Source organism: Canis lupus, chromosome 4 (genome assembly GCF_003254725.2).
Source record: "Canis lupus dingo isolate Sandy chromosome 4, ASM325472v2, whole genome shotgun sequence".
NCBI lineage: Eukaryota > Metazoa > Chordata > Mammalia > Carnivora > Canidae > Canis > Canis lupus.
Genome location: NC_064246.1, coordinates 22,782,386 through 22,802,793, shown reverse-complemented (window position 1 = coordinate 22,802,793; position 20,408 = coordinate 22,782,386). Strand labels below are relative to the sequence as shown.

Below are 20,408 nucleotides of genomic sequence, written 5' to 3'. Positions count from 1 at the left end.
AGCTCAGCCTGGTTTAGTCCTGACTGGGTTCCAGGCATTATCCTAAGAAATCTGTGTCCTGACACGTTCCACTTCCATTCCCACTCTGGGGGAATAAATACTCCTATTTCCCTTGTTGTATGGATGTGACAAGTGTTCAACTGACAGAAAGAGCCAGCGCCACCTACAACCCCCTGGTGCTCACTCCACCCAGCAGAGGCTGCTATACTGAGTGCCTGGACCTCTTTTGGCCCCACAGGCTCTTCTCTCAAGGAAGCAGTTGCCATGTCGGGGTATCCACATCCCCAGTGGGGGCTGGAGTCGATGGATCAGTACCCCAGCCTCCTTGCCCGGAGGGACACTGGCTCACCTCTCCCCCTCAGGTGTCTCAGTGGACAGAGCTCCAACAGCCCGCCACAGTAAGTGGCTTCACGACACCCCCTTTAGTGGCCTCATCTCACTTCCCAGTCCCAGGTTACTGGGGGCCACCTCCCAGGTAAGCTGCCTGCCCGCAAGTCCTGTCTCAGAGTCTGCGTCTGGGGGAGCCAGGCCTCAGACACGGGCTGGGCACTGGGCACACATGGTGACAGCACATCCCTGTTCTCACAGCTGCAAGCGGCTCAGGGTCCTCCAGCTGGGGTTCAAATCCCTGGCAGAGCTGGGATTTGAACCGTAGTCTGTCTGACATTCACACACACAACAAAGAGGAAAAAAATTCAGTTCCTAGCCCTCCTATACCACTGTCCATTCCCTTATGCCCTTGGGTTTGAGGAAGACTCAATTGAGTGACTTAAAAAAAAAATCACATCTGACCATCAAACAAAGGAAAGAAGGAGACAGAAAACCATTTCCCAGGGATGCAGGAGGGAGAGTAGCTGGCTGCCTGGGGGTGAACAAGACATTCACAGTCAGAAGGGACGCAGGGCCTCTCCGGGGCCAGTCATCAAGCTGGGATTATGTGGCAGAGGATGAGAAGGGGAGGGGGCCAGAGAGACGGGGGGCCAGACACGGGGGCTGAGGCTCAGTTAAGTGAGCCCTCATGTGCAGAGGAGAGGGAAGGAAGAAGAAAAGACAGTCTAATCAACCCCCTGGAGGTGCAGTCAAACCATGACTCCCCCATTACCAGATCTCACCATACACCCCTGCCCTCACCCCTTCCCTCTTCTCCCTTGCCCCGTGGGATGCAACAGGCAGCTCCAGGCCTAGCAGGAAGGTGAGGGAGAGGTGCCTGGGTCGGGGCTGGTCCCACCACGCGCCAGGACACGTCCTCACCCCAAGGTGACTTAGAGTCCAGGTGGCACGCCCCCCACGCCTGCTGCCATTGGCGGGCGCTGATTGGGCCAGCACGTGCTGCTCGCTAATGAGCCGTATTGATTCCACATTCTCTTGTTGTCTCCCTAAATGGCAAGCCACACATCTGATAGATTAAATACCCACATGATTGCCCACCTGACATCTCCATCACTCCGCCTGCGGGTCCCTAATGAATTTTACAGCCCTGCGACGACAGAAGAAATTAAGGTCAAAGTCCGACACAGGAACTATAAATCACCGGTGATCTCTGAGACCAGCAGAGGGTTGCAGCCCTAGCCCCCACTCACCTGGGCCACTTCAGCCCAGGGCTTGATGGCAAGACAGTCACATCCGGTGAGCGCCCCGAGCACTCATGCCTGAGCAGCAGCCCCCACTCACAGGCATTTGGGTTCCCTCGCTCCCCCGCCCACCCCCACCTCCAGCAGTCAGAATGTTCTGCTCACTTAGAGGAAAGCAGTATATCTCCCTTACAAAGACTTGTTTCTCGAGGAGTTCGAAACACGCTGGTCGCGCTGTTGTAACAATGTCCCCAGAGCAGAGACAAAGATGAGCAGCACTCCCTCCATTTTGCAGACAGAGAGACTGAGGCTTGCCCAGGATCACTGAACAAATTGAAGACCTTTATCTTCCAGACCCTACGTTTAGGGATCTTGCTGGGGAGCTTAGAGGGGTCTTTTGTCCTGGTCTTGTTTCCCCTCTGGGCAGGGGGTGCCTGCTGCAGGTGGTTGAGCCAGCAGAGTGAGCTCTGGCCTTGGATTCAGACACCTGCCAGTCAGGTTCAGCGTGCATCTTGTCATACCCCTCCGCCCCACAGCTTCACCAGGCTCCCAGGGAGGGATTCGGTCTCCGTGAGGAGGCTGTGCAAGTTCATGGTGAAAGGAAAGGATGTGGCATTCTAGAAACAAGGGTTCATTCCTCAGCTCTGCCCCTTCCACGGTATGACCTCAGGCAAACAGCTAACTTTGCTGAATCTCAGTGCTGTCATTTATAAAACGGGGAGGCTAATTTCTACCTCACCACGTCGTCATGGGGGCCTCTGCGAGATGTCACGTGTAGTTGCTGAGCTCGGCGCCAGGCACTGAGTGACAGTACCTACCATTTGTTTAGCACCTATCCTGTGTCTGTGTTCTTTATGTGAATTATCTCACTGAAGCCCCACAACAAATCCATAAGGAGCGAACCTCATCACCATTTTTCCAGAAGAGAAAACCGAGGCACACGAGAGGTTATGTGGCAGAGAATAAACATCCATGCTCCCTTTTTCAAATGAACAAAAATTGTTATTTTTGGGTGGTACGACACTATCTGCCTAGAACTGCTATAGACTCCAGTCCGCCTAGAACCATTATCTGTGGTAACATGTGCCAGCTTCCTTCGAGGATAAGCACGGCCATATGAGTAAGTTCTAGCCAATGAGATGAACTTACAAAAGTTTGTACGATATTTCTAGGAGGTCTTCTTAAAAAGGAGGGAGAGTACCCTTCTTCATTTCTTTCATTCTGCAGCTTAGAATATGGATGTGATGGCCAGAGCTCTAGCAACCACTTTGGACTATGATGATGATGAGTGCCACATCCTAGGAACAGCGTGGAGAAGAGAGCTTGAAGGAGCCACCCAAGGCTGCTCACCTCTATAGGAAAGCAGTATATCTCCCTTACAGGGAGAGAGAAATACACTTCAATCTTATTTAAGAAACTCTCTGGGGGCTGGGGGGTGGTTCTGTGACTGGTAGCTATACTGGGTCACTGCTGATACAAGCAACCTATTCAAAGTCATATAGCTCAGAAATGGCTGAGTCAGGATAAACTTGGATGTTTAAGTCTGGAGCCTGGGGTCCCTACCACTCTGCCTCCTGTACTGAATGCTTGAGGAACATGAGATAATATCACCACCACCACCACCACCACCACTACCATCATCATCATTGCATAGTAAGTAGAGGAGGCTTCTTCTAGAGATGTTCAAACTTGCATTAGTTGGTCATGAAATCAATCTAGTGGGTCGTGACTGGTATCTTAAAAAATGAAATCTGGTAGAAGAAAATAGAATATACTAAGGTTAAAACTATAAGACATCATGAAAGAAATTGAAGAAAACACAAATAGAAAGATACTCCATGCTGATAGATTGGAAGAACGAATATTGATAAAATGTCTATCCTACCCAAAGCAATCTATAGATTCAATGTAATCCCTATCAAACTTCCAATGGCATTTTTTTTCTCCACAGAAATAGAACAATCCTAAGACTAATGTGGAATCACAAAAGACCCAAAATAGCCAAAGCAATCTTGACAAAAAAGAACAAAGCTGGAGATATCACATGCTCTGATTTCAAACTGTATTATAAAGCTATAATAATCAAAACAGTATGACATCAGCAGAACAGACACGTAGATCAATGGGACAGAATAGAGAGCCCAGAAATAAACCCATGCATATATGGCCAACTAATATTTGACAAGGGAGCCAAGTACACTCAATGGAGAAAAGGCAGTCTCTCTAGTAAGTGGTATTGGGAAAACTGGACAGCCACATGCAAAAGAATGAAACTGAACCACTGTCTCCCACCATATACAGAAATTAACTCTAATTTAAAAAAAAAAAATGAAAGACTTGAATGGAAGACCTAAACCCATAAAACTAGAAGAAAACATAGGTGGTAGGTTCTTCGACACCAGGTTTGGGGATGACATTTTGGATCTGACTCCAGAAGCACAGGCAACAAAAGGTACAATAAATAAGTGGGACAGCATCAGATTAAAAAGCTACTCCACAGCAAAGGAAGCCATCAACAAAGTGAAAAGGCAACCTACCGAAGGGGAGAGAATATTTACAAGTCACAAATCTGATAAGGGGTTAATATCCAAAATATATAAAGAACTCCTGCAACTCCACAGCAGAAAAAGATCTGATATAAAAAGAAAAAAAAGGGCAGAGGACCCGAATAGACATTTTTCCATAGAAGACATCCAGATGGCCAACAGACACGTGAAAAGGTGCTCAACATCACGGATCAGCAGGGAAATGCAAATCAAAACCATGATGAGGTATCACCTCACGCCTGTCAGAATGGCTATCATCATCAAGACAAGAAACAACAAGTGTTGCTGAGGATGTGAAGGAAAAGGAAGCCATGCATTTTTGGTGAGAATGCAAATTGGTGCAGCCACTATGGAAAACAATAGGGACCCCTCCCCCAAATTAAAAATAGAAATACCATATGATCCAGCAATCTCATTTCTGTGTATTTATCTGAAAAAAAAAATGAAAACACTATCTTGAAAAGGTATGTGCACTCCCATGTTCACTGCAGCTTTATTTGCAACAGCCAACATAGAGAAGCAACTTAGAAGTGTCCATCAAAGAATAAATGGCAACAGAAAACGTGCTGTATACTTACAACGGAGTATTATCCGGCCATAAAAAAAGAAGGAAATCTGGCCATTTGTGACAATGTGAATGGACCCTGAGGGCATCATGCTAAGTGAGATAAGTCAGATAGAGAAAGACAAATTCTGTAGGATCTCACCGACATGTGGAATCTTAAAAAACAAAAACCCAGCTCACAGAGAACAGATTGGCGTGGTTGCCAGAGGCGGGGAGTGGGAGGAGGGCAAAAATGGGTGAAGGGGATCAAGAGCTACAAACTTCCAGTTATAAAATAAATAATTCATGAGGATATGATGTACAACATGGTGATTAGAGTTAATAACAGTACATGATACGTTTGACAGTTGCTAATAGACCTCAAAAGTTCTCTTAAAAAAAAAAAAAAACCCCAAGTCTAGTAGAATAAAATACTAGAGTATATTATTACACGTGGTAAGGAGGTACTGTTTTTGTTCTAGATATGGATGTATGTATGTCCTGTGTATGAAGTTAAATGTAGTTTTCATTATGGATTATGGTAAAAAAAAAAAAAAAAAGTTTGAAAAACACCAAACCAATGGGCACAGGGACTTTGAGCCACTCCAGAAAGCAGCTAGCAGGAACCACAGCTGTCATTGCCTCCTAGAGGGATTGTGCAGCAAGATTACGCCAACCCCGCCAACCCCGAATGCATAGGCCCCGCTTCCCCAAAAGCTCTGTGGGGCCCCTCCCAGGACAAACCCTCAGGCTGAGGCCCTGGCGAAAGCTCTGAGCCTCTCCTACTTCCGTCATCCCCTCCCGGAGCCCATAACCTTCCCAGCAGAGGGCACAGGTGGGTTTTGTGCAGGCGTTTGGTTGACTGCATTTATGAACTCATTCTGCCCTGGCCATTCTTACAGCTACCTATTGTCCTCTTGCCCAGGGGGTCCATTTTCTCTGCTCTGGTGTCCTGTGAGCAACTGCCTGAGCAGGAACAATCAGCGGCTAACCTACTGAAGGGTGACTCTGACAGGCAGAGTGCAGGGGACCACAGGCTCTGGGCACAGGTGTGGGGGGACTCTCCAAGGGGGCAGGCAGTCACACATTGTTAGCACAGGGGACCTTCGAGAGTCTCCGGCACAACTCCATTATTTTACAGATGAGGACACCAAGGCCCCAGAAGCCGGGGACCCGCTGAAGGTCACCCAGTGACCACAGAACTCCTGCGTCCCAGGCTCAGGCCCTGCTCATCTCCCTGGACTCTGGAGTCAACCAATTCCCACCAGAGCCCACCCACTGGTGGACCACCCACTGGAGCCCAAAGTGGGAAGGCACTTGATGGTGACCAGCAAGCAGGAGAGAGGTTCCAGGGGTTTTGGAATTGGACAGACCCAGGTTCGAATCCTGTTTGGACACTTGCTAGCTGGCTGACCCTGGGGCAGGTTCCTGACCCCTCTGGCCGTCCGTTGCTGGCTTCTGTGTGATGGGCTCAGACGAGACGATTAACCTCCTACAAAGGGTTTATCATTTGCTGAGCTCACAACACCCACTCACGAGGCCTGGCCTTTCATTTCTGTTCAAGGGGCAAAGGTCAGCGGCTGAGCTGCTCTGGTCCAGGATGGAGGATTCTGGGGGCATCAGGGAGGGAGGGTTTGAGGGCCTGACAGGTAAAGAGGGCTTTCTCTCCATTTGCCAAAAGTCAAATAGCTGAGTAAATGGCTGAACACGGTCAGATCCTAGGCAAGGTCCCGGGCAATCACGGTGGGGGTGGGGACGGCGGCGGGGGCAGAAGGGGCAGCGCTCCATCCTCACACAGGCCCTGCCATGGCTCCTTCCAGAAGCCCTAGGTGCTGGTGGGCTGGCGGCAGCCAACTGTGTGCTCTGTGTCTCGCCTTAGCGCCTGTCCTACCTCTCAGCCCATCCCATTTTGGTGTTAGGGATTGATATTTGGATAAAAGAGATACACACAGCCAAGGAGCACCAAGGCCTGACAGAGGGACTTGACCCGTTAATCAGCAGCACCCCCCCCCACCCCCGCAGCCACTGCACCAGCCTCTCCAGCTGGAGATGAACCCAAGAATAGATTACAGGGATTCGGAAGTACATGCCCCAAATGGGGGCAGGTGTGCCTCCAAAGGCCTTTCAGGCCAGCTTCAGGGCGGTGGGGCGGTGCTGGGGTGATGTGTGTGTGTGTGTGTGTACATGCACGTGCACACAGTGTTTTACCTCCCTCTTCCCCTCCCCAGGCTGCAGATATTCAATTTTCTTTTAAACGGTGGGGAAATTGGAAGAGATTTTGTTCTGTTTAAGCACAGCTGGAGTCTCCCGTCTCAAGGGACTAGAGAACAATGAGATCAATTAAGATGCCCGCAGTGAAGGGTGTCAGGAGGGGGTGGGGAGGCCCAGCGCCAGGTACTGGGTGGGGGGGGGCAGGGGGCCCTTCTCAGGCAGGGGAAGGTGGGAGAGGTGGCCCAGGCGTGTCCGGAGGCCCAGCTTGGGCTCTCCCCTGTGTTGACCTCCCTGGCTCCATTCGGTTTTGCTGAAGTATTTCGATGAGGTCTGCTCGTCGGGTCGTGTTATCTCCCAGACTTACTAATAATTCATGTTGGCAATTTCTGTCACCAGCTTTATACGATGATAGAATCAAGTTGAACCGATGCTATCAGAAGTGGGGAGAGGCCACCGTTCTAGAACAGCGCGGAGCACCCTGGACGCTTGGCATGCAGCAGGCGCTCGTACCACTACCAAAGCACTGGCAACGTGGGGGCCTTTCCATTCATTGTTCTGCAACCCTGCTGAGATGGGACTTCTTCTCCCCATTTTATAGAGGAGGAGACTGAAACCGTAGGGCCCCCCTGGCAGTCAGTGGAGATGAAGGCAGATGGACCTTGCTGGGCCCAGACCTGAGCCGGAGCCCTGTCACCTGTGTGGGTGGAGCCATCACCTCTCACCTGCTCTCCCAGCCTCCACCTGGTGCCTTCCTCACCCTCACTCTTCCCCACCCCTACCTCAGCCTATTCCCTACATGGCCACCACCGTGATCCATCAAATCTCTCTGGCTGTCATGTCCGATAGGCTCCCTGTCCTCGTCAGCCACCTCCTGTGACCACCTCTCCTCTACCTACACCACCAGGCTCTGGTCTCAAAGTCTCTCCCTGCAGCTTCCTCAGCCTGAGCAGCTCTTTCCCAAGTCCTACCCCTCCACTCCTTTCTTCAGGCCTCCATCCACTGCCGCCTTCTACGAGAGGTCTCTCCAATGGCCTCTGGAGAGAACATAGTAACACTGCCACCCCTGGTGCTTCCCACTGGCCCAGCGCGATTTCTCCCCATGACACTTCTCCCCATTTGACACACTCTGTGTTTCACTGATTCATCATCTGCCTCCTGCCCCTGGAACGTATGGGGATGTTTGTCTTGCTCACTGCCATCCTTCTAGACTCAATAAACAGCCACTGAATGGAGTATCGTAGTTGCCTCACCCCTCCCCCCCGCCCGTGTCTTCTGCACTGGGAGGGACGGTGGGTAAGGCTTCTGGAGCGGAGACACAGGGGCTCACTGCTGTGCCCAACAGTAGCCAAGGAAGCAGGTCAGCCCCTGCTCACCCGTCCACAGAACTGGGTTGAGGGGCTGGGTGCATTTCAGCCTCGACCTTGCAACCACATGCCCTGATTAGGACTGGGAGGCCCCAGGCCATCCTGGAATCTGGTGGCCATTGTGCCTCCCAGCGCCTTGCCTTTGTTCCTGGACTGGGGTCTGCACCCCCCCTAGATTCTGCTTGCTTTAGGGAAGTTTCCAGTGCAGTGGGGAGGAAAGGACATTAGCCACGGAACCCCTGAGTGGTGAGAATAGCCAGGGAAAACACCAAGGGGAGCTGGAAAGGAGGGGGACTGAACTGGAGCTCTAACTGGTTCCAAGACATCCACATTTGCGTAAATGCTTTGACATTCTTTCCACCGGGAGTGTCTCCATCCTCTGCCTTTGGTGTAAACTTGCTTTGGTGAGTCACTATAACCAGGAGAATTCAGTGTAAATGACTATGTGAATTTGAGGCTAGGTCAGGAATGGCCACACGACTTCTACCTGGTTCTCTTGGGACACTTTCTCCCAGAGGCCTCCTCTGAGGTGGTGCTGCTCAGAACCCCTGTGTCTGCAAAGCCTGCCCCGTGGGGAGAGGCCGTGTGTGGGTGCTCACGATAGGCCCAGCCTGGGCATCAGACATGGGAGGGAGACGCCTCCAGCTGTTGGAGTCACCCCCGCACCCGGAGGAGCACAGAAGGGCCCCTTGCTGAGCTCTTTCCATAATTCCTGACCTACCCGATCCACGTGGGTAAGAAAACGGCTATCGCTTTATGCAGCCAAGCTCTGGTGGTTTCTTATGCAACAGAAATGGGAACAAGCTCTGTGGGTCCTTGCTCAGAGCATGCCACAGAGCAAGCATTAACCGAGTGCGTGCTGAGTGTGGGAATGCATGGAAACAGCAGAGAAGGGGAGGGAATGAGAAAGCTCCTGGAGCCAGGACGAGCTGTGTAATTTTTTTTTTTTTTTGAGCTGTGTAATTTGTAGGGCCCAGAACCAAGTGAACGCATGGGGCCCCTCATTCAAAAATTAAGAATTTCAAGACAGTGACAGCAGCGCATCAGGTCAAGCATGGGGCCTTCTGAATCCAGGCCCCTGAGCGCACGCCCGGGCCATACACCCTCCTTCACACCTGCCTTCCTCTGAGCACGCTGCTGGCCAGGCTCGGTGCTGAGCGCCCTCCCAAGCTGTCCCATCCCATTCTCACAACAGCCCTCCCAGACAGGACCTCTCAGCGAACCTTCCCCAGGTCGGAGACGACACAGGCTCCGTGGCCCATCAAGGGCCCATCTCAGCAGAGCTGGGCTTGCACACAGGCTGAAGGGGTAGAGGACAGCCCGGTCAGGGTCCTCGAAGGCCACGGACAATAAAAACCCTCTCTGGACCACTGTAAGCCTTTGACTGCTTAGCCTTTGACCCCACGTCACCACTCTGGGGTCTCCCAGGAAACCAGCCGTGTGTAGGGGCAGGTGCTACTTTCCCCACCTGATGGGAAGGAAGCCACACTTTGCAGGAGTGGCCAGCCCACGGCAGAACAGGGTCCATGACCCTGCCCAAGACATTACTGGTCTCCCAAGGACAGGCTGGGAAGAGGGGCAGGGCGGAGAGAGAGAGGGACCATGCCTGTCAGCCCCTACAAGGCCCCCTTGGAGCCAAGCAGTAGCATTCAGCCCTGGGCTGAACAAACTGGCCCCACATCCACCCAGTCTTATGTACTTCTCCTTCCTGCTTTGATTCTATGCCTAGAGAAGAATCCCTTCTCATCTGACAGTCCATCTTCTGCCCATTTCTACTGTGCCCCAGCTCCTTGGAGCAGGGATAGAAGGTCCTGGAGGGCAGTAAGATCTGCCCTAGGAGTAACCTCCTTCCCGGCTGCTGTTCTTTCTTAGCATCCCTCTCTTGCTGCCAGCTACGTGGAACTAATAAATCTGGGGACATGAGCTCCCCGTTGCAGGAGGCGAGGCTGGCTCATGGCACGTGCCATGTACAACCTCTGTCAGCGATCTCCCAAATGCCTACCATGGGCCACCAGGATGGAATAGGGAAGTGAATGGGGATGTCTGACACAGGATTTATTCGCTATCAGAACAGCAGCCCAATGGTTATATTTGAGGTGGGTGCCAATGCAGGAGGAAAAGAGAAAGCTGAGCCCTATTTACGTCATGGGAGTGGAACTCCACCTCACTACAGAGCCTATCCCTCTCTCTATATTCTAGCCACGGGGCCTTTGCACATGCTATTCCCCCTCTTTGTCCAATGTGCTTCCCTCCTTTCACTTCCCTGTTAATGCCTACTCAATTGCCGATTCCTCAGGGAAGTCCTCCCTGACTCCCGTCAAAGTCCTGTTACAGGTTTTCATAGTTCCCTAATCTCTCCATCATAGCAAGTAATAATTAAAGATTCATTTCTTAGTATTCACATCAGGCTTTTCCAGGAGACTATCAACTTCATGAGGCCAAGACTCATACCACCACTGTCCTCAGGGCCATGTACCTGGCACACACTAGGTATTCAAAAAAACATCTGTTGGAAGGACGAATGGCTGGACTGCTTTCTTACCGTTCAGGAAAGCCTGCTAGGCACCAGGTGCCAACTGGACAGGCTGCAGGGCTGCCCCAAGTAGGAAGAAGACACCCCACAGCCTTCCTACCTGACTCTTGTCAGGTCAGGAGGTAGGATGGGAAGGTGAGAATCAGAGCAGCCTGGGGATATGAAGATGGAACCAACCACACAACCTAGAGAACGGGGAGCGACCAACAGGATTTAGGAACCTTTATACGTGTTCATGAACACAGACGTGTGCATTATATACACTCGCCCCAGAGCGCAGGGAGCTGCACACATGTGCATGCAGATATAAGAGCATGCCTGTGTCGTTTATGCACACACACCTGCGAGTGCACCTCATGCGCCCCCCCAAACATATGTGGGTACCTGTCCCCTGCACATCCCTCCCCTGCATGGTCGCCCTTCAGAGCCGGCTCCGACTGGCACTGACATCTGCCCTGCACCCTCCCTCCTTCCAGCAAGCCTTTCCTAGTGAAGACAGTGCTGGGCTGCCTTGGGGGTTCCTGCTTCCCTGGTTGAAGTGCTCTGGTCTCCCGGACTTGGTCTGCTCCTCAGTGAAAGTAGCTCACCCAGCTCTGACCCTCGGGTGGCTTGGGGCCTACAGAACTGGAGATTCACCTGATGGTGCCAGAGGTTCTTGAGGGGCTCGTGTGTCACCCAGAGACACAAGAAGAACCCCAGGGCCTGTCCACCTGGGTCCTGCGGCAAGCACTCCCCAGCTCCTCTCTTTACCCTCAGCTCTGAGCGTGAAAGGACAGGCTCAGTGGGCCAACCCAGAGCCTTCTGGATGGGCTGCCCCAGTGGACAAGAGCCCATGGCTCGGGGTCAGGCAGTCCTATGAACTTCAGCTCAGTCGCTTGCCAGCCCTGGGACCCTGGGCAAGCTGTGCGGCATGTAAGCTAAGCTTCCATTTCCTCCCCTGTAAAATGAGAAGGATGGCGTGTGCAGGGTTAGAAACACCAAGTGTGAAGGGCCTACTTCTGGCCAGGGCTCACCAGAGCCGGCGCGGAAAGGATTATTGCAGCGGCAGAGGCGGTTTATCAGTGGCGGTTTATCGGAGGTCAGCTCGGCCACCCCCCTCCTCCAGGCGTCACCAGCCCAGGCACTAGGTCTGGAAGGAACCGTAGACACATCTTAGTCCCTCGTGTTCATTTTACAGATAAGGTGCACGGAGAGCAGCAGCTTCTGCCCTCAATACCACGGTTGGCCGGGGGCAGAGTCGGTGCTCAGCGTCAAGCCTCTGAACCCTGGGTCCTCCACGTTTTCCCCTCTGCCAGTGGAAACTCCTCTTCTGCTGTAACTGGGGTCTGGAAGAGGCTCAAAGCCTGGGCTGGGGGAGGTCCAGGGGGCACGGAGGTCCAAGGGTCCAGTGCTTCCACCTGCCGGGAGCCCAGGCTGGAGGTGACGGGGCCTCCTCTCCCAGCTTCCCCACCCCCACTGTCAAACTGCTGCCTCCCCTGGGGCTGGGTGATGAGCCCACAGAAGCCTGGCCAGTGCCAGGGTGGGGGCTGGGGAGGCCCCTCACGGCAGGCTCTGCGCCCCAGCCCTCGGTGCAAATTAAAACATTTTCCTTTTCTTCATCATTTTTTTTCTGACACAACTGCCCATGAAACATTTTAATAACATCCGAGAAAAGGTCACAGAGAAGGAATTTCACAGTCCCTGAGCAGGCAGCTATAACTTCAGCTCCTCCTGCAGCAAAGGAGGTGGAAAGATTAGGCCAACCTGGGAAACGGCAGGGTTGGGGAGGCCAGGTCAGGCCGGGCAGGGTGCTGGCGTGGCTTTGCAGCGTGTTCCCTGCTAGAACTCTGCAAGTGCACTGGGGGAGGCTGGGAGACGATGGTGGGTAAGGAGGGTGGCCCAGGGGATGTTGTCACACCCCACATTCACACCTCTTGACAGCAGCCTTGGGAGGTCTCATGCCCATTTTGCAGATGAGGAAACAAAAGGCTTCCAGGGGTGATGTGGACAGACTAGCACACAGCAAAGGCAAGGAAAGCAGGGCTCACAGTTTCCCACAGGGGCCCAGGGCTCCCGTAGGCACACAGGCCTGGTACTAGAGCTTGTCACTGGGTGAAACAGCCCCTTCATTTCTGCATAGCTCATAACCCTGGGGCCGGCAGGGAACAGGGATGGGGGTTGAGAAGGAGGTGGGCAAGGCTTAGACAGACTCAAGAACTGGAGGCTGACCAGATGGGCCAGCTCTAGGTAGACACACTCAGAAGAGGCTAAATGCATCTGTTAAACATGAGAAACTGAAGAAGGGGTCATGGGTGGCATGCAGGGGTCCACGCAGGCCCAGGAACTGCTCTAAGTGCTTGAAAAAAGCCCAGTTTGAGGATCTACTCTCTAGTGGCAGCCCCAGAGGAGACTGGGCCTTATGCATTGTCCCTGGCACTGGCAACTGGCCACCAGCCCAGAGGGGTGCCTTCTGACCCTTCTGCTCCCTAGGTTCTGCAACCCCTCCCCAGAGCCATGGCAACTTGTGCCTGCAAAGTGAGACCTCCTTCCCCAGCAAGAATACCAGAGAGGAATCCCTGGATACTCACCAAGCCTGACACCTGAATTCTTTGCCATGTGGTCCCAGGCCCGCTGGGGCCCTGAAGCACAGACTGCTTGGGTGTCCTGTACCCTGATATTTGAAGATGGTTGCGGGGGTGGGGGGAGGGAGCTGCAGACTCTTTTTGGGTCCAGGAGGCCAAAGCCTCTGGCACTTGCTCTCTGGCTGGGCCCCTAGAGGCTGCTGCAAGAGGATCCACAGGGCCTCAAGCACCAGGTGACTGATTGCAGGGAGCACCTTGGCAGAAGCCGGCGGGAGGGAAACAGCCACAGCAGACTTAGTGTTTCTGTCTGATGGCCCGCCTAGCTAAACATCTGTTTGAAATATTAATAACTGTCAGATGGGAAGGGCCTGGGGGCTCAATACAGTTTCACACCATCTGTCGGTAGAGTAAACAGACTTCAGAGTAGGGGCCCTGGGATCAGCAGGCAATGGCTTGGCTTGGCTTAGCTTGGAGTAAGGATGGAGCAAGAAGTGGAAGCGAGGACTCCAAGGCCCTCAGAATGGGCAGAGGGGGGCAGCAGTGGGCTCAACTGCATCACATTTATTGAGCACCTACTGCGGGTAAGAGCCGAGCTTCCATAGCACACATCTGCCGCTTTGATCTGCTTGGCAACTGATCCTTTTCTGCTTCGGTTGAAGCCCCTTTGGCATATCCCCTTTCCCATTTTCAGCCCATATAGTTTGGATGGAGCTGACCCAGTCCCGGTTCTACCTGGGAAGAGTGTGAGTCATCTCTGGTAGATCAAGATCATGATGATTGGTTCCAGGATGGCCCAGCAAGGAGAATCAGCTCTGGGACTTTTGCTGGAACTACTGAAAATATTGTTTTCCCACTAAGGGTTGATAAATTGGGAAGAAGCAAGCCTAGGGGTGCTGGTGTTCCTCTCGGCCAATGTAAATAAAGCAGAGGCTGGTGCCAAAGTCAGATTCCTGCTGAGTGCCTGGGTCTAGCCAGGCCTGAAATCATTTTTACTTTGAATGACACGAGCTGATTCTTTTTGGCTTGAACCACTTAAGGGTTTGTGTCCCCTGCCATCGAGAGTATCAACCGATACAGACAGACACTGCAGGGGGCCCCTCATAAGTCCCAGCCAAGGGCAGCTGGGGATGGCCAGGCACCCTCAAGGAGCCCATTCTTCCCTGGTGCTCAGAGGGAGGGTGGCCCTCCTCAGAGATGGCTGGCCCCTATCCCTATTAGAGGGCACTTCCAGGGCTCCTGGCCCACCTAGGTCCAGTCTCTCTCATGAACAAGGCGTCCTTGGCCCATCCCATCCTCCCCCTGGTTGATCCTCTTTCCACATTGTTGCCCTGACCATGGACACCCCATCATAAAGAGTCCAGATGCTTCCATACACAAACACCACAGCTTCTGGGGGCTTGGGGCACCCCCCTTCCCTGACTGCCCACGTTTCTTGGGCAAATCCCTTTGGTGACCTCCCCGTGGTCTTCCCCAGAGCTCAACGGCCCTATAGAAAAGCAGGACTCACCAGCACTGTCAGCACAGAGGTCCCCACGGTGACGTTCTCATACAAGCTCACGTTGTACAGTGGCTGGCTGAAGATGGGCCGGTTGTCATTCTCGTTGATGAGGGTGATCTTCACCTTGGCATAGCCCACGTGGTCGGGCACACTCTCATTGGCAAAGAGCTGGGTGTGCAGAGCAGGGCCCCGGGTGAGCTCTCCCATGCTCCTGGAGCCTTGTCCCCATAAGTCACCCCAGGATCTTTGCAGTCCTAACCCAGAGTTCCTATCTGAGTCACTGCCCATCCCAGTTGGGTGTTGCCGTGAGTCCCTCCATCAATGCTCCTAAGCCAGGGTGCCACTGATTCTGCTGGGGGCTGGGCTGGCAGAGGCTGGGCTCCTATGGGCTTCAGCGGCTATGACTGTGCCCAGTAAAATTCTGCTCAATTCCCAGACCTTTCCTTGTCCTCCTTGAAAAGGGGAGGCTCAGCCTCTGCCATGGGCTCAATGGATTTCTTGGAGTTGGATCCGCAGGGGATGAATGCGGAGAGGAGGAAGGGGGAGTTTAAGGAGAGGGTATCACCCTGGACCTCCCCTGAAAGCCTCCCACCTGGCAAAGAAAACATGAGAGGGCCTTACGTCAAAGTCGTAGCGGTCCACAGTCTCGTAGTCCAGGGGGACGGCCACCCGGATACGAATGTCTGCTTTTCCTTGGACAGAGGTCGGGGAGATGATGAAGTGCTGGGAATTGTTCCCTACCAGGTATACCTCGAACATGCTGTTCAGGCCCTGGGGCAAAGTGGAGAAGAAACCAGTCAGAAAGGGCTCAGAAGGCCAAGGGTCCAGAGCAGAGTGGCTCTGGTTGAGGCAGAGGAGGTGCAGTGTCCATAGCGGGGCTTGCCTGCGCCCCACCGCAAAGTGCTCTGGCTTCCGCTGGGTGACGCTGGCCTGGCTCTCACACCCTGCCTCCCATCCATGTCTGAGCCCATGGGGAGTCTCCTCCAACAGTTCTTTTTGCCTTTGTTATCCTTTCAGATGCCCCAAATATCCCTTTCAGATGGTTTGGTTCACTTCACACCTCCTGCTCCCGTCCTCCATCCCAGTGACCTCAACCTGGGAGGATCTGCAGCTGTAAGGTCCAGCAGGGAGACAGGAAAGAGGGTCAGAAGGGGACGGAGGGGAGAGAAGCAAATATGTGTCCCCGGTAGTCTTGGGCAGGAGAGGGCATGGGGGACAGACTAGAACACGGCTCCTTCCCCTCCCTCCCTCTGGAACGTGTCCATTAGAGAGAACAGTGGCTTCCTTGCACATGGAATGGGAATTACCCAAGCGGCTGAATGGCAAAGTGAACCCCTGTGGACCCCACACTGTGGCCAGCTGGTGATGGCCTGGAGGACACTGGATCCTGGGTAGCTCAGAGCTGCTATGTCCTTCACGGGCTCTCTTGCAGCCCAGCAGCCTCCATAGTTTCATGTGGGGGTGCTTTTACTCCAAGTCAGGTGTTTCTGACCATTCTAACAGGGCCCGAGCTCATAGAGCCTTTAAAAAAAAAAAAAAAAAAAAGGCTATGAGGTCTCTGTGCTACCCAAGACCCCAGATCAAAAGAATCACTGAGGAAGGCCGGAGACACGGCTTCCTGACTTCCCAGGGTCTGGCCTGCTCGGAAATGGATTCAACCCCCCATGGGGGTGGGGGGAAATTACCCCCAAATAAGCCTCCTTTAACCTAGGCAGACGGCCTGTGGTTTGTAAAGAGCCCGTTGAGAGCCTCTCCTGACCCTTACTGCAGATGCTCAGTAGTTTACAGACCTGGGCTGTGAGCACCAGGAAGAAATGTCCTCACGCTGGTCACCCCTGGCCCAGGGCCCAGCACAGCCCCTCTGTGTAGGCTTCTTTGGAACCGAGAGCTGGCAAAGGATGCAGGCCTCTCTTCTTGATTGCCTGGGGATCCCTTCCAGGACCTGTTCCTGCTGTGAGGGGGGCAGCCAGGCTATCTGGAAGCCTCTGCATGGCCAGAAGGCAAGGCTGGAAAGGACGCCTCCAGTGAAGCCTGAGGGTTCACAAGTGTCTTCCAGTAGCCCTGGACCTGCCCCACAGGTGGTCAAATCCATTTGTAGAATGGACGCATATTAATATTTATGCATCAGTCTCTTGAATTTTTTCTATTTGTCATTACAAATTGGCAAAGTGACAACACTGCCAATCTTGGGGTTCAGAGAAACACAGGGCCTCCAGAGCTCCCCACCCAGAGTGGCTCCTGCAGACGGCCCAGGTGACGATGCTCCTTTGGTCCTCAGTTCTCCCTGGCATGGAATCCATCCGTCAGATGGAGGGCCAATTAAATGCCCGAAGGGGCACTAATAGCCAAACCCGGCAGTGTGTGACAGCTCTGTGCAGGCGACACCAGCCCCTCTCCCCCCACCACGGGACCTGGAGGCCCGAGAAGGTGGGGGCAGGCTGAGCCCGGCCGGAGCAAGTGGAGGAACACCCTCTCCAAAGCCCCTTCCCCACGCTGCCCCCCGCCCTCCCAACCCCTGCCCTTCCCGGGCTCACTTACCAGGTTCTGTCAGTGGGAGTCGGTCAGTCAAAAGGTATGGAGACAGAGAAGGAGCCGGAAAGGTACGGAGAGGAGGAAGGAACCGGAGAGAAAAGATGGTGAGATCTGAGGTCAGGGTAAGGGAGGGGGCGCCCAGTGGACCCCAGGAGCACACCCTGCTCTAGAGGAACAGCCCCCTTTGTATCTGATGGGCCATAGGCTTTGGGGGTGCAGCCCACACCCAGAGGAGGAGAGTGAAGCCGAGGAAGAGGTACTGGGGCTCCTGAGCACATGGAGTCCTCACCCAGAGGGAGGTTGGGGGGGGGCGCTGCGGGGGAGGGGGATGGGCCACACCCCTATGTCCTACTCCGAGGAGCCTGGACCAAATCCCCTGCAGAAAACGACCCCAAGCATTGTCACGTTTTACTCCTCCTAACACAGAAAATGTTAAGATGTGATAAATACAGACACGGACATTTTTCACCTAGTCAAAGGTGTAAAGGGCACACTGCCGTCTCCCTGTCCCCACCGGCCCAGCCACCGGAGGGCCTCCTCTAGAGGCCACCGCGGTACCCCGTCCATGGGTCTCTTCTCCAGCACGTCGTCTTCGCAAACAGGACAAGCGCCAGGAATCTACCCCTCCCCTCCCTGACACAAACAGCAGCACGCCACATGCACTGCTCTGGGCTGGGTTTTGTCACTTAAAACTAGGTCTTGGAGACTGTTCATGACCGTACAAATAGGCGCCGATATTAACAATGACAACACAGCAGCTTTTACGGGACACCTACTCCTGGCCAGACACTGTTCACAATGACCACAGAGTTATCCTCCGTGGCTAAGGCGGGATGTTGGGAGCCCTCGAGGCCACAGAGCCTGCCTGGGGCAGTGGAACCCACAGCAGAGCAGGGACATAGAGGGTGTTCAAGAAGCGACGGGCTTTCAGCAGCTTTTCCTCACCCAGTACTCTGTGCGATCCTCTTCCCAAGGGCCCTAGGGTGGAGATGAAGAAACACTGGAGCTTGGAAACCCCTCCAGAGGAAACGGGGTTCAGAGCGGTTGAGCCACCCAAGGTTGCACAGGTTGTTGGAAGCAGAGTGAGGATAAAAGCCCAGGCCCAGCACCCAGACCGGGGTGCTTTCGAGGCTGAGAGGAGCGGGGGCCAGGGCGTCCCCCAGTAGCAGCTCCGGTGCAGTGCGAGTTCCCTGAGCAAATGCAGGTGGTAACGCTGAGCATCCCAGAGCAGGATCTGAGCGAGCGCCAGCTGGTGAGGCCAAGCAAGGAGGCTAGCCCAAGAAGGGGAGTTCTGAAGGGGTTTTAGGAAGGGAGGGGGGAACTCGGCACGAGGCAGTGGCTTTACACACGGAGCTCTGTCCTTAGCCTGTATCAGAATCATCTGGAGGCTGGTTCAGCTACAGACTGCCGCCCACCGCCAGGAATACCTGATGTGGTAGGTTGGGGGCCTGTGAATTTCTACTTCGAGCAAGTTTCAGGTGCCGCCTGTCCTGCCACTGCTGGTGTGGGACCACCACTGGCCTAAGCAGAGGCATAGAGCAGGAATGAGGAACTGGTGATAGGCAGACAGTGAGCTGATTTGCAAAGGGTGCACGTAGGGAAGAACTGGTGAGATTGTGGGGACAGCAGGAGGCTGGGGGTAGGGGTGCAGTTCCACCCCAGGCACCGTCTGGAGGGCTTTGGCACTGCCTTCCTGAGCAACGGCGAGGCAACCCAAGCTCTGAAGCACAAGAATACTGCTGAAACTGAGGAAGGTGAACGTGGCAGTGAGTGAGTCACACTGGGGCAGCCCCTCCTCACCTGGCTGCACATCCGAACTGCCAGCGGAGCTCTAAACATCAGACACATAGATGCCCACGGCCACTATGTCAGAACCTCTCGGGGTGGGGCTCAGGCAGCTGCATTTTTTTTCTTTGCTCCCTAGAGAATCATGTGGCACAGCCAGGGTTGAGAAGACATTAACAGGGGCAGGCAGGGGCTTGGTGGCACCCACAGGGATCCAGAGGGGCGAGCAGGGCAGAGGCGGAGGAGGAGTCCTCCATCAGGCCACCACCCATCAAAATCACGTGGGCATCTTTAGAACAGCCCCAAGCTTAGGCAGCACCCACCAGACCAAGCAAATCAGATGTGGGTGGGCTGGGGGAGACCAGACCTCAGGACCTTGTAACATTTTCCGTTTTCATTCTAATGTGCTTCCAAGGGCGAGAACTGCTAGGGCAGAGCGGTGGTTCTCTGAGTTGGGTACAGGGACCCGTAGCTCAGCATTACCAAAAACCTCATTAGAAATGCATATTTTGGGCTACAGCAGTTGTACCCTTCCTAAACCCCAGGGGCGTGGCCCAGCACGGTCCAGCCAGCCTGCCAGGTATGCTGATGCTCAGTGATGTTCAAGAATCACCAGGACCAAGCAAGGCAAGGCAGGGAGCGAGTCTGAGAACAGGGAAGAAAAGACTAGGGGAGGGGGCTGGAGCTGCCACGAGGTACATGGATGGAAGACCAGAGCGAGGGACTGAAGAGATGCCTGGGAGGGTGGGGCTCAGCTCAGTGTGGACTCAGCTCGTGTACCTGGCCGGGCAGGAGCACTGACCCCTCAGGCCAGGTTTCTGCATCTCAATGAATGAGGTCCCTGCCCTCCTAGGTTTGCCACCAGGTGCTGGATGTTCACTCAGGCCTGTCCCCGCTGTGGTCCTGAGACCCCAGGGCAACCTTCTGGCTAAGTCCCACTAAGTGCTCAGCCTGCCCCTTTCAGAACCTGCCCAGAGGGCCCAGTCACCTGGCTGGTGACTGCCAGCCCCTCGGGATGGGATCTGCGTGTGGTAGTTCACCCAAGTGGTGCAAAGCCCCTACGAACTGCAGTCCTCCACCAGACAGCTTCCATTTATCAAGCCCCAACTGTGTACTGTGCGTGACTTAACCAGAATCTTTACTGACATTAGCGTCTTGTGCACCCCTTTTTCTGAAGAAGAAAAGCGAGGCCCGGGAGGGCAGCTCGTTCAGGCCTCACCGCTGCCAGCGAAGGATTTGAAGCTGGGTCTGTTCCGTCTCCAG

The 20,408-nt window shown here is 54.0% G+C and overlaps 1 protein-coding gene across 1 annotated transcript in view; it reads right to left on the bottom strand.

Moving 5' to 3' along the window:
• The window catches only part of LOC125752101 (cadherin-23-like), a 285,602-nt gene that overhangs the window by 63,035 nt on the left and 202,159 nt on the right, over nt 1-20,408 (bottom strand). The window contains exons 11-13 of the mRNA XM_035715256.2: nt 17,367-17,372; nt 15,450-15,599; nt 14,838-14,996 (exon numbers count right to left, since the gene is read on the bottom strand). Coding sequence (XP_035571149.2) covers nt 14,838-14,996; nt 15,450-15,599; nt 17,367-17,372 — 315 coding nt within the window. The remainder of the gene's footprint in view (nt 1-14,837; nt 14,997-15,449; nt 15,600-17,366; nt 17,373-20,408) is intronic.